This window comes from Betta splendens, chromosome 9 (assembly GCF_900634795.4).
Source record: "Betta splendens chromosome 9, fBetSpl5.4, whole genome shotgun sequence".
Lineage (NCBI taxonomy): Eukaryota > Metazoa > Chordata > Actinopteri > Anabantiformes > Osphronemidae > Betta > Betta splendens.
In genome coordinates this window covers 22,208,625-22,222,271 of record NC_040889.2, presented here as the reverse complement: position 1 = coordinate 22,222,271, position 13,647 = coordinate 22,208,625, and the positions used below count along the sequence as shown (strand labels likewise).

The following is a 13,647-nucleotide window of genomic DNA, read 5'->3' as shown; positions in this document are numbered from 1 at the left end:
TGTATGTTAGTGAACAGTTGCAGTCGGGGGACACGCTTCACACTTGCTGTTGAGCATTCACACGTTTGCACGCATCACATTTTACAAATTCACAGTTGTAGATTCATTAGTACTTAATTTAGGAGTAGTATATGTTTTTGTCATTGTGTGTCAAAGCATAGCACAAAACAATTGGATATTTCTTTGAATTACATATACATAATTAAATCTAAAACTAATCTATGCCCTCCAACATTCACACCAAGGACCCATGTGTTGGTGTCAGTTTCATTATCACACTAATAAAGGCTGGATCCAGCCCCGCACCGTGAAGGCAGGGCGCAGGACGCTCACGCTTAGCCTTCCTGACACCTAGCGGCCGATGGGGGTATTGCAGGATGAGGGGACGCGCATGACCTCCCCTCTCCCTGCAGGGTGCCGCCGAAGCCCCGCTGGACCCGCTCGGGTTCGAGTTCTTCGACTTGGCTGCTGGGTGGATTCTGCTGCATCTTTGCGGCCTCCGGCACCATCTGCGCTCGCATCCCGCACGTCGCCGGCGGTGATCGTTAACTTCCCATTTATACCTTTCTATTTGCAACCGGCGCCACGCCCCCGCGAGGCGGCGGGATAAAGTTCACCAGGTGTTCGCCGCCTCACACCCGCCGCGGCACACGGGTTAAAAGCGCCGACTCGCTTCGAGGCCACCTCGGCCTTCTAGTTAACGCTCCCAGTTCATAGGAGGAACAAACGCATCGCACTTGAAGATGCCCACCGTCCGCTCCTCGTGACTTCCTGAGGCGCGCGCGAGGAGAGAGCGGGGAAGACACTCGTTTCACATTCTGACAGCAGCGCGGCTCTTCGGGGGAAGAGGACGCGGCCGCTCCGAGGCATGGCCGGATGTTGCATATCAGCGGAGGCGAGAGAGAACCAGCGGATCAACGAGGAGATCGAGAAGCAGCTGCGCCGCGACAAGAAGGACTCCCGCAGGGAGCTGAAGCTGCTGCTGTTGGGTGAGCATCACTCACCTGGAGCCACATCTGGGGCTCGACTGAACGCGCTGCCTATTGGCCAGTGTGTTAGTAACAGTAATTGGTCATAGACTAGGATGAGCTGCAACTGTTAAACAAGTTCATAAACTAATAATCTGGCAAAGAGGTGGGTGTTACACGAAGTTGTGCTTCCCAGAGTTTGTGTAACTGAGCAGAGTAAAGCGTGAGAGGCCAATAACTATTTAAATTATATATATATATATATATATATATATATATATATATATATATATATATATATATATATATATATATATATATATATATATATATATATATATATATTAATTATTATATATAATTATTCTCTGTTTCCCGTCCCCTCGCGTCCTTCTTTCTCTCCGGATGTGGCGCATTCGTGTGCGCACCAGTGCGTCACAGCCGCACCACTGATTTTACGCACGGTGGACACTTCGAGTCCTTCATTAATGTGGGTAATTTAGCCTCCACTCGGCTCGTAGACGCTGAATCTGACGCCTCATTGCGATGCTGTCTCTCCGTGTCGCCTCTCCTCCAGAGGACGGAGATTTATTTGGGATGTGAGCTGAACTACAGTAGCTGTAAAGGAGAGCCTGTTCCGCGTTGGGAGGAGGGGGGGGGGGGTCTGGCAGGTCGCCTACGGACACCTGTTTTATTGCAGCGGTGTGTGAGAACTTCAGGGACGCGAGTCGCTGTCGAGGCCTCGGTCAGAGGTGTGTTTGAAAGCCATAACTAGCTGCTGCGGGCGCGCCTCACGCAAACGACATGCAAATCCACCCCCGGGCAGGATAACAACTGTAGGCTGGCCTCCACCGCTCTCTGGGGGGGGGGGGTTTCTCGTAAAAGGCGGTATCGGTTTACTGCCCACAAAAAGTCCAACAGTTCTGGATAAATGCCATTTAATTAGCTCTATGAAGTATTCTGGGCCCATTGTGCTGTTCTGTACGACACAATGTCGTTAAAAGCAGAAAGAAGCTGCTGAATGACGAATGTGTAATAATGAAGAACTGAAGGGCTTCTTCACTCACACGATCCTGACTCTCAGGACTCAGCGGGTCTCATTATGACGAGAGCTCACTCTCACAGTGAGCTCTCCAGAGAGGACGAGTCGCTGGCCCTAAACCTGCCAGCCACAGCACAGGTCACAATATTCCCTGCCAGGCCTGAAACTCATTAACCTGACAACGAGCAGCGATCACTAGATTGAATATGTAGAAATACGAAGAAAAATAAAGATAAAATATAAAGATGATACTGATTGAAACATGTCGGTCAAATGTCTGAACGCGGCCCCGAACGAGAGTAAACGCCGGCTCATTTTGATGCCACGGCTTCCACTCGCGAGGCCTCGCGTTCCTACGAAGCGGCGGCGCCCGCGCCGCTCAGCGGGAGTTCTTCTGGGAGTTTCTCATCTCGCCCGCAGCGACGCCGCGTTCATCCACACGCGCCGCGGCCGAGCAGGAAGTGCGTGCGGCTCAGGCCCAATCTGCACCGGTGCACAGGGCTCACGGCCACAGGTTTAATGGGCGCGAGCGCTCGTGTTCGGCCGCACTGCGACGTGTTCGGACACAGATAGACCTCACATCAACTCTGATTCATTACAAAGCTGAGGCAACGCTTAGAAAAGGAGACAGGGACGAGGTCACGCGTGAAGGTCGTGACCACTTCACTGTAGTCTCTTTTACTTATTGTGGCCATGTTCTGTACATGTCCCCTCCTCGTCCGCTCAGATCCACCTCATCTCGAAGAAACTTGACTTGTAAACAAGGTGCATTCAAATTCCGAAAATTTGTCTAGACCTTGTTTGCTAAGATGTAAAGACTCAAGTATTAATCATCACATGCAAAACAGCTGGGGAGCCTGAAAACTGCTGACGGCCTTTGGGCCTCGCACCGAGCTGCAGCGGCGTACTGGGTCACAGCAAGAACACACACACACACACACACGCACGCACACACACACACACACACAGAAACACTGCAACTTCCAATATTTAGGTCTGTTAACAAACAGACATTTGTTAAACAAATACATTCAGCATCATGTGGTTTGACTGAGAAAATTAGGAGCATGTGTTCTAAGAACTGAAGAGGAATATGTCACTGAGCGTGTGTGTGTGTGTGTGTGTGTGTGCAGACATGTTTCATTAATTAGACACTATCTGATTAATTAAGACAATTAGGGAGCATCTCAAACAGTGTATTTAAAGTTTAAAGTCATTTAACGTCAGCTCTAAGAATCTGAATGATTATGAATGAATGGTTTGTGTGTGTTTTGTGCGTATGGAGGCTGGACAGTCCTCATGGTTCGGGCCTTTCCGTCTATGTACCCGGTCCGTTTCGGGTGCGCCGGTTCGGAGCGACGCGAACCCGGCCGATGACATTGACTCCCCTCCTGTGCACAGATACGTCTGTCTGTTTGTCAGTCAAATACACATTCAAATCGCTCCGTTTCCTTGTGTGTCTGGGCACAGACACGTTAGTAATCAGGAGGGCTCACAGCACTTGATTGTTTACCTTCGCTCTGATGAACTTTGATCACATACAGCACACATGTTCACCGCTAAACCACCGGTATCACATCAATACGTGCATTTAACTCATGTCTCCATGCGCGTTTGTGTGCGTCGCTGGCTCCCACAGGCACCGGCGAGAGCGGCAAGAGCACCTTCATCAAGCAAATGAGGATAATACACGGAGGAGGGTACACGGACGAGGACAAGAGGACCTACGCCAAGCTGGTCTTCCAGAACATCTACACGTCCATGCAGACCATGATCCGAGCCATGGAGACGCTCGGCATCGCGTTCACTGATCCCCAGAACCAGGTAGAAGCCAAGACGGGCTCCATCGACATTTACCAACCCAGAGCCCAGATTGATTAATATGACATAATTACTGAATGTCCTGGTGTGTGTGCGTGTGTGTGTGTGTGTGTGTGTGTGTGTGTGTGTGTGTGTGTGCGCGCGCTCACAGAGTCATGCTGATGCAGTCCTTGAGGTAGAAGTGGACAAAGTGGAGGAGTTAGAGCAAACTCTCGCTAAGTACATCCAAAGCTTGTGGGACGACGGTGGGATCCAGGAGTGCTACGACCGGAGGAGGGAGTACCAGCTGTCCGACTCCACCAAATAGTGAGCGTGCGCTGCCTGTACTAGAACTTGTACTAGTCCACATATGCACCAAGCGTTTCTCTCCTCCCTGTGCTCGTGTCCTCAGCTATCTCACCGACCTGGAGCGAATCTCACAGCCCACCTACCTCCCCGACCTCCAGGACATCCTGAGGGTGCGAGTGCCGACCACTGGCATCATTGAATACCCGTTCGACATGGAGAACGTGATCTTCAGGTGAGAGACAGCATGAAAGGACCGGGATCATTTTACCGAGCGCAGCGATGCCCGTGTGACGCCTCTCGTGTCGATGCCGTGGCAGGATGGTGGACGTGGGGGGTCAGAGGTCAGAGCGGAGGAAGTGGATCCACTGCTTCGAGAACGTCACCTCCATCATCTTCCTGGTGGCGCTCAGCGAGTACGACCAGGTCCTGGCCGAGTGCGACAACGAGGTCAGAGTTCAGCTCAGCTGATGGGGTGTGTGTGTGTGTCGGGGGGGGGGGGGGGGGGGTCGCCTTTTCATCGCTGCCTGATCCTGCTCTGTGGCTTGATTTCAGAACCGCATGGAGGAGAGTAAAGCTCTGTTCAAAACCATCATCACCTACCCGTGGTTCCAGCGTTCCTCCGTCATACTGTTCCTCAACAAGACGGACATCCTCAAGGAGAAGATCATGTACTCTCACATAGCCACCTACTTCCCTGAATTCACAGGTTGGTTGCTTTGAACGCTGTGTGGGAAGATTAAACACGTGATACTAAAATGTATGCATTCAACCTCGAAACACTCTGAAACAACGGCGAACGTGTGTCACAGGACCTCAGCAAGACACGGAAGCAGCTCAAGAGTTCATCCTGAAAATGTACCAAGAACAAAACCCGGACAAGGACAAGACGCTGTATCCGCACTTCACCTGCGCCACCGACACGGAAAACATCCGCTTCGTCTTCGTGGCGGTGAAGGACACCATCCTCAGACACAACCTGAAGGAGTTCAACCTGGTGTAGCACAGCAGGAGGTCAGGGAGGCAGAGAGGGAGACAGATAGACTCATAGCCACATCTTCAGTGCCTGCATAGATTCAAGCAAAGAGAACATGAACATGTCTGACGCAGACAGACCCCTCACTCTGTAGGTCGCGCTGCATGAAACGCAATGCGGTGACGGCGTCGATTCCATTCTAGTTTTCAAATGTATAGAGATGCGCTGTAAATGATTTTGTTTCTAATAGATGTGAGAATGTGATTCAGTTTTATTATAGATCCTTTATTTTATGATGTCTTCATTTTCTGTCATTGAAAACAACTCTTTTCCTGTCTCCATGTGCTGTAGGAACGGTTCATACGCTACGAATTGTAATTCTGTGTGACAAGTTTTTTTTCCCCAAAGTGCCTAATTTATTCACGACAGTAGTTACTGTTTTCTTGCTGTAAACATCAATGAATCCTAGCCAGCGGTTTCCTTCCTTTAGAAGAATTAATACTTACTATTCAGCTGTACGTGCATTTCTTAAAGACTTGCATCTTTGTGCTTGAGAGTTCTTGGGTGCAACAAATAAAAGAAACACAAATGACATTTGAAACATTTTTATTTTTTGAAAATGGCTGCGGGAAGAACCCGAAGCCACCGCAGCCCTCAAAACAAATGACAAACAATTACAGCAACTTTAATATTTAGTCAGATTAACCCTGCGATGCACCTCAAACCAAAAGCAAACCTTTAAAACAGATTTCAGAGTAATTGGCAAGGGATAATAATTAGATATAATTTCTGAATATTAATTTCTCAGTATCGCTTATCAACATATTTGGCATTGCATATATGTGGTATCAAAACATAAAAATCATCATCATTCAGACCATTTTGTGAGGATGGGTATGTACAAGTAGGACAGTGTCTGAGATAATATACAGCACATACATATAAGTACAGTATAAAAATAGCATGCGTATCTAAACTGAACAGTCTTACTGTATTTTGCAGAAATGTTAAAAAAAATTGAGAGCATTTTAAATTGTCCAATAAAGCCATACACAGAAATCTTAATTAGTGTTCCTCTAATGTAACCCAGTTAAATAAAGTACGCTCAGTGCTACAACACTGGTGCATTTGGTCGTTTTAGGACCGCAGCTGTTTTTTTTTCCCAGCTGTTGCAGTGGACAGTAAGAATGATGCATCTACGGTTACAAATAACTTTAAACTGAGGATCCAATGTGTGTTTGAGCAGGATGAGCAGAAATGTAGGAGGCTGAATATCATCACGTTTGGCCACCGTATGACCCTTCAGCAGACCTTAACATGTGGGAACTTAAGTTAAGACTTCAGGTTTGTTTTAGTGAATGGATTGTTAAAAGCCAGTTAGTGTTCTCGAGGACGATGAGGCAAGTGAGAGGGTTTGGCTCAATGCAAGTCTGTTTGTTGAGACGACTCTGAATCAGACGTTGATCTTTAGCACTTCTGATAACATGCACACACACAAACTACTCGCTCAGTCGTTCACTCCCTCCCACACACGCACACACAGACTCACACACCCACCAGTTCACATACAGCATCACCGGTTCCTCAGCTCTACTCATGGAGCACATGGAGCTAAACAAAACAAGCATGCAGTAAACAACAAAGGCACTGACACACAGACTTAGTGTGCGTTTCTTTTTTTATATCGTTTCTTAATCTTCTCGATGACTCAGTATTTGGGTAAATTCTCTCTTGCATCCTCTAATTTGGCAAGAACCCACTGAAATGAAATAACCAAAGTTAGAACAATCATATACTGTTAAACAGGCAAATCAAGCATTTAGTTATTGTCAATAATATAAATGAATAATAAAATTTCACAATCCAAATCCTACTGTACCTTGGCTATCTCAGGAGTTTTAAAGTTTACGATCTTTCCAAATTCCTTAGCATGGAAGACCGACTTCACTCTTTCCTGCAAACCACAAGGCGCACGTGCAACAATCATCAAAACTGCTATTTTATTTTTAAAATATTTCCCAACATTATGTTTTAAAGCCGTGGGCTCTTGCTGTACCTTGGCCTCAATCCGAAGTCGTCTGCCTTCTACAATAATTGGCTCCTTAGTGAACTCTTCGAACAGATACTGCCACTCGCAGGTCAGCTGGCCAAATGTGCCTTTGGTCACAAAAAATATGCCTCTGGAGCAGAAAAGGATAAAAAAAGAGCCACAAATACAGTATCTGACTGGAGGACAGTGGGGTATAAAGAGCAACACCAACTCACCTCTTGGTGATCATCAGGAAGTCAGATTCATTGACCTTGGCATGAGCAAAGTATCTGTACTTGGCAAAACGTCCATTCTCAATTTTCTGAAAAAGGACAGATCAACATTCATACAAACAGCCAGAGACAAATATCAAACTGAGTTAAACTGAAACAGAAGTTCCTAGATGATGATGCTCCAAGAAACCCAGGAGCTGGCGCTGTGCCCTGCAAAGTATGTGCACTAACCTTTACACCAGTGATGCGGTGAGAAAAGATGGGATGAAACAAGGACAACGGCAGGTAGAGGTTCAGAATGACACGTTTATTGAGAACAAGATGGCAGCGAATGACAGCATGATGACACAAACAATGAAGGAAACAGACACTTAAAGTGTCTCTAAACACAAGGAGTGAATGAGAACTGAGAAAGAAATGAGTATAATAAAATAAAGAGTTGATTCAAATGAAGATGCTCAATTAAAACACAACTAAAACATAGACGACATAAAGAGGAGACAGTTACTGAGGTTTTCCTTGGTTTGTCTCTAAACTGACAGAGAGGAAACACACTATAGCACAGACACTACGCTTCTGCTATCACTTCTAGCTTCTTTCCTCATCACCCTCATCCTCTGAGCCAGGCTCACACCCCTCACTGAAGACCACTCTGCTCTGTGGATGTGACAAGAGAGCAGAGGCGGCGTCAGAGCAGACACAACCACAGTCTGTTTCTACACACACAGCTGCTGCACTGCAGCCTTTGATTTGCTTCTTTACACATCGTTACAGAGACATGTTCAGCGCAAGGGGAATAGCCTTGTGGACAGCGTTGGTCCCAGAGTGTCACTGACACTGTTTACCAACCGGCCCTGCTCATAACTGATTACTAGGGTCACGTGTCAGAAGCTGAAGGACTTCATCTCTGGTGTCTTCCAGTTTGAGTTTGCGCCACAGACTCTAGGAGCAGCAATGCCTTTGTCATCTACTTACTAACACAATAGTGACAAATATAAACTAGGTCTGACGCTGGAGATACAGCCTCAGATTGTGTAACAGGTGACAAATCAAAGAAAAACTTTAATGTGTACACTTTATAAAATAATGTCTGCTGAGACTCCAGCAGCTCATGGAGTTGGGTCACTGTGACATGCTTTTACCAGGCTAAGGCACATGGCAGGGTTTTCCTTTGCAGTTGTCACCTGTAAACCTGACCACACATCCTACACATTAACTGGAGCGCTGACCTGAGACTCATTGGCTGAAACCTCGACCCACTCCATCCAGCAGGACTGTCAGATAAATAGGTGCAAGACCGTGACCCACGGTTTTACTCTCGAGGCTTAAATTAAGTTAGTCAGTGGAGCTGTGTGTGTGTGTGTGTGTGTGTGTGTGTGTGTGTGTGTGTGTGTGTGTGTGTGTGTGTGTGTGTGTGTGTGTGTGTGTGTGTACATACTTTAAGTCAACACACAACTATAAGTAGCTAACCTGTGACCTTGGTCCTCGCTCTCTAAAGTCACAGCATATCAAAAAAAAAAACAAATCCAAACAGAACTAATGGCGTTGCCACTAACATGCATGAATATGAAGAATGAGGATGCACACGCTTTCCTACCTGGAGCATCTGACTGCCGATGCCTTCCCTCTCCTTGTACGGCCGTATGACACCATCCTCATGGATGAAGCGAGGAGGACGAAGAGATTCAATATCTTGTGAAGTCTCTGCTGCCCTAAAGATGGAAATGGCAACAAGAGAGCTCAGTGTATTGTCCAGAAAGGCAGTGGAACACATGTACAGTACGCAGAAGTAACGCTACCTCTTGATCCCCTGGAAAGTACTGCTGGCCATGTCAATAATGCCTCCTGTGGGCCTGGCTACTGCACCAACCAGACCTTTCCCCATTCCCTTAAAGAAGCCTGCAGCCCCCTCCTTCTGGGCTCCTGCAAAACCATCAAGCGTCAATACAAGCGCCATACATTTAAGGCTCCATGATGATTACGTCTAGGAGGTCACACTCAACGCACCTTTAATAGGTTTGGTAACAATCCCTGTGATCCCGCTGAGAAATCCCTGAAAAGAAACCCATAAATAACACATTATGGCTGAATTCAGTTTACAGTATTATTGGTACTAGCGTCACAGTTTGTAAATGTCATATTGAGATGCCACGAGCAGTGTTGGACGTACAGACACCAGTCCTTTTCCACCTCTGGTCAGCCCTTCTCTCAGGCCACTGGGTTGTTTGTTCATAGCCTCTCGCCTCTTCTGCTGGTATTCCTCATCCATAGTGATGGCAGCGACACCCTTCGCCATGGCGCCCGTTATCCTGGAGGCTGCGCCTGCTATGCCCCCTGGACGACAGATCAGAAACCCTTTCTCTGTTCATCGATGCATACCAATCTATTCTATTCATTATTTTATTACTACTATTCTTCTAACTTTAAAGGAAATGACTGCTACACTTAGTGCTTACCTACTGCTCCTCCTACCAGAGCCTTAACGCCAAGGGCCATCCCTTCAACAAACTCCTCTGGCCCCTGAATGGCTCCCTAGAAAAGTTACAGACCAGTTACAGTAAATAGGTTTCATATTATATTTAAGAAATATGTTATATGAAATGAAATAATAGAATGAGTGTATTGCGTTCCTACCTGATAGGGCTCGTAGAAGAAGGCCTCCACTCCCTCTGACAGGCCTCTGATCAGTCCAAATGGATTTCCAAGCACATCCAAACCCAGCACCAGCACATACATCTGTTTAATAGCCTAAAATAGACGTAAGATGTGTATTCATGTTGTACTATCACACTCAGCCATCCACTTCTGATGATCCTGCCTTTAGAATGGCTATTACCTGCTTTGAATAATGTCTGATCACTTCCCACTGAAGCTGCTGAGTGGTACAAAACTGGAAGGTCAGTTCAAAGAACGCTAACCTGAAATATAAATCAGAACCAGTCAAGGATTACTCAAACAACAAATCAGCAAAACATAAAACATGCTGGTGTTATGTGTTGTCTGTTGGGGCTACTTGAGCACTCGTACTTAAAGACTACATCCTGCACATCAGTGAGAGTTGCTCCAATACTCTTCAGCAGCAGGTTGAGCGACTGGACAGGGATGAACTCTGCATCTCTCTTCTCCTTTAAGCCATCTTCTCCTCCTGTGCTCAGAGATAAACTCAGGTGCAACTGGAAAAAAAAACAAATTAGGTCTCCAGACTGGGGTCTTATACTTAAGATCTTTCAATATTTTTTTTTCTTATTAAACATGTTCGAGTTATATTTGCTGGCTATTTTTATCAATGCATCCACACACCTTTATAGGGGAGATGTGAAAGTACTCATAGAGGCTGACTGGGGAAGTGTCAGCGGAGGAGACGTGGTTTACTTCTGTCTTTATATAAGTTATGTCCTTCTCAAACAGTTCCACCTAGAGGTAAAAGGCACACACACACACACGCACTTCTAAGTTGACAGAGAATCCAAACACATGGAACAGCTCTGTATGTGCTTGTGTGTTTCCGACCTCCTGTTCTGAGCTCATGACGCTGGCGTTTTCAGGGGTGAACAGGTCCAAGATGGCGTACAAGAAGCCCAGATCGAGCTTCAGATCCATCTCCTGAATTAACACCTTGAAATACCTGAGGTGCACAGACATCCCCATCAACATTTACAAGCAACACTGGGGCAAAAGCTACTCCACACGTGCCCATGTAGGAAATACAATAACGTGAAATAAAGTAAAACACTTACTTTATGCGGGAAATGTTAGAGTGGCCTGCTGCTCTGGTAACGATGCTGATATCAGTTAGAGGTTTTGGTTCTGTACAGAAAGATAAAAGATAATATTCACTCCTCAGTGTAAAGAAGCAGCTCATAATGCATCCCAGATGAACAAACCTGAGTCCATGGTAATAGACTTTGGCAGTTTTACAGGGTAGAAAACATAGGGGAAGATGGCCCCTGCCAGCTGATTCTGGATCTGTAGGAGGACACAATTTACAACTTTGAATTAGAGGCAGAAGAGTCTACTTAATACTTAAACGCGTCATTTGTTTCAAACCACGTGTGTTCACCTGTATGCGGTGGATTTGGACACGATAGGCTCTCTGTCGCGGTGAGACGCTGTATTCAACTTTCACTCCAGGCAGAAAGTGCCTCCTGAGAGGGGCATCACACGGCTGCAGCATCCTCATATCTGTGCCGCTGGGAGTAAAAGACACCTGGGAGACAATTACAGACATCACAACATTTAACAATTACACCTGCTACTTATATTAACAATTTGCCACCTGCAGCTACAAATTCTACCAAACTAAAAGCTTTTACATGTTACTAGATTAATGTAAAGTACATTTAGTACGTATTAAGACTATAACCTGAAAATCATTTCCCAAGTCCACAATAGCATGATCTATGGGTGCAGAATCAAGGTAGAGCTTGTAGCCATTCTCCAGCATCTCCACTTCTTTTGTGCTCAGAGTTTTCCACCGGTTTTTCTTCTTGGGTTTTAATTCCCACACCACATCAGAGCTACCACACAAACAGAGAAAGAGGAAGTGTGACAAAATAATCACATCTCATCACATAGGTTATGACATCATCCGTCGAGTTAATATGTAACAAAACTATACCTAGTCTATTATTTCTGACACCATGAGATGTATTCATTGCAATCTCAGCTTTAAACCACATAACAGTTGATCAGTACTGTACAGTGATGGAGACAAAGTAGAGTTTGCTTGTACGTGTATGTGGACAAACGTGCTGCTTTTAGTCTACCTTGTTATCCCAATGAAGGAAACCTCCTGACTGCTGCTGTTGTTGACCAGTGATACGCCCACATTCTTCAGGGACAGCGTGATTTCCTGCTCGGCCAGCTGTGCCTTCTCGCTGTCAGAGATCATCTTGTAGATGCGTTGCTCCTCAGTGAAGAGAACAATACGCTGGAGACCTTGAGGTCATTAAGTCAAAAAACATATTTATTCAAAACTGAAGACTTATTAAAAACATTCAATTCTCTATTTGTTTCCTCTGAAGCTCCTACTTTACCTTCATAAAAGGAGATCACAAACAATTTCCCCTCATTGTTCATATTTTGGAGTAGATCCTAAAGAGGCAGGCAGCATCGAACATATAAGAAACGGACATTCAAACTGACATTTAAAAACATAATTACAGTAATTAAAATTCTTCAAATTGCTCATGACTATCACATATTAAGGTCCTCATACATCTTCATGTGATGTATACGTGTATCAGACAATAACCAGCTTTTGGCTAAAAGCAGACTAAGACGGAAACAGATTTTACATGTTTAGACGTTGGCATCAGCCACTTAGACTAAACTATAGTACCTCTTCACTCTTCAGCTTTCCATTGTAAGGGCCACACTTCCACAAGAGTTCTCGAGATCCAGTGGGTTCAGCCCAAGTGTAGTTCACAGCTTTCCCAGCCTCCAGCTCCGACTGCTCCGCTTCCTTCTGAGAGCTGCACACGAGACCCAAACAAACACATGTGGTTCAGATCAGAAACAATATGCGCAATGACTGCAAATGACAGTAGACGACGGTGCGGCGGGGACAAAACAGCAGAGCCACCAACAATCGAATCCAAAGTACCTGTATGACAGAGTATGCAAACAATTCACATGAAGAGACAAACACAACAGCCAAACACCCAGAAGTCCCCAGTGCCTCTCCTGGAGATTAAAAAGGCACTGATCTGAGACAAGACAAAGCAGACATACAAAATCACGAAGGAAAAAAAAGGGAATTTTTCATTTAAGGATGAAGATGAAAAATAAGGAAATACGTGTTAGTGCAACAGAATAAATGAACGAGTCAGAAGGTGCAATTCCTCGTTAGAGTTTCATCATCAGTAGCATTTAAAGGTTTTACACTACAAGTAGCAATACGAAAATTGGCCAAGATGTATAATGTGCTCCAGTTGCCTTAGATCTTAAACAATTAGGCTTCAATCTATTTACATCAAAATAGTCATGTAAACATTTATACATGATGGAAATATTAATTAATATAAACAATATATCAAACAATCTAAAGTGGTCGTTGTTGTCTTTTCAGTGACCTTTATTGAAATATACAGTATTTTGACACTAACTGGGCTTGATAGAGAATAGTATACTTTTACTATGACTATTTACTATTGATTAATGTTTACTGTTAAAAAAAAGGGAGCAGATTATACACAGCAACATGACGCAGAGATGAAGCTTCTTCTACTCATCTTCATTCGGGCTCTGACAACACTCTGCACTCGAGTGTCCTAACACAATGACGTGAATGT

At 45.3% G+C, this 13,647-nt stretch overlaps 2 protein-coding genes across 4 annotated transcripts in view; one reads left to right on the top strand and one right to left on the bottom strand.

Moving 5' to 3' along the window:
* Window positions 1-487: 487 nt before the first annotated feature.
* gna14a (guanine nucleotide binding protein (G protein), alpha 14a) lies at window positions 488-5,686 on the top strand. The gene is made up of 7 exons (XM_029161601.2): window positions 488-989; window positions 3,650-3,834; window positions 3,983-4,137; window positions 4,223-4,351; window positions 4,437-4,566; window positions 4,672-4,825; window positions 4,929-5,686. Exons 1-7 carry the CDS (start codon window positions 869-871, stop codon window positions 5,117-5,119), a joined length of 1,065 nt encoding a protein of 354 aa, XP_029017434.1. The 5' UTR covers window positions 488-868; the 3' UTR covers window positions 5,120-5,686.
* vps13a (vacuolar protein sorting 13 homolog A) overlaps window positions 5,682-13,647 on the bottom strand; it is a 29,604-nt gene continuing 21,638 nt past the window's right edge. For 2 of the 3 annotated variants that reach the window (XM_029161597.2, XM_029161598.3), the window contains 21 exons: window positions 12,696-12,828; window positions 12,391-12,448; window positions 12,121-12,292; window positions 11,718-11,871; window positions 11,415-11,561; window positions 11,239-11,320; window positions 11,092-11,161; window positions 10,865-10,979; window positions 10,655-10,768; window positions 10,382-10,527; window positions 10,191-10,272; window positions 9,989-10,102; window positions 9,811-9,886; window positions 9,525-9,688; window positions 9,362-9,407; window positions 9,154-9,277; window positions 8,952-9,066; window positions 7,358-7,443; window positions 7,149-7,272; window positions 6,972-7,046; window positions 5,682-6,851 (listed from right to left, as the gene is read on the bottom strand). In XM_029161597.2, the coding sequence (XP_029017430.1) occupies window positions 6,801-6,851; window positions 6,972-7,046; window positions 7,149-7,272; window positions 7,358-7,443; window positions 8,952-9,066; window positions 9,154-9,277; window positions 9,362-9,407; window positions 9,525-9,688; window positions 9,811-9,886; window positions 9,989-10,102; window positions 10,191-10,272; window positions 10,382-10,527; window positions 10,655-10,768; window positions 10,865-10,979; window positions 11,092-11,161; window positions 11,239-11,320; window positions 11,415-11,561; window positions 11,718-11,871; window positions 12,121-12,292; window positions 12,391-12,448; window positions 12,696-12,828 (2,248 nt within the window). In that variant the 3' untranslated portion in view covers window positions 5,682-6,800. Of the gene's footprint in view, window positions 6,852-6,971; window positions 7,047-7,148; window positions 7,273-7,357; window positions 7,444-7,640; window positions 8,012-8,951; window positions 9,067-9,153; window positions 9,278-9,361; window positions 9,408-9,524; window positions 9,689-9,810; window positions 9,887-9,988; window positions 10,103-10,190; window positions 10,273-10,381; window positions 10,528-10,654; window positions 10,769-10,864; window positions 10,980-11,091; window positions 11,162-11,238; window positions 11,321-11,414; window positions 11,562-11,717; window positions 11,872-12,120; window positions 12,293-12,390; window positions 12,449-12,695; window positions 12,829-13,647 lie in introns of those variants that run through there. The other variant, XM_029161599.2, reaches the window with a different exon arrangement.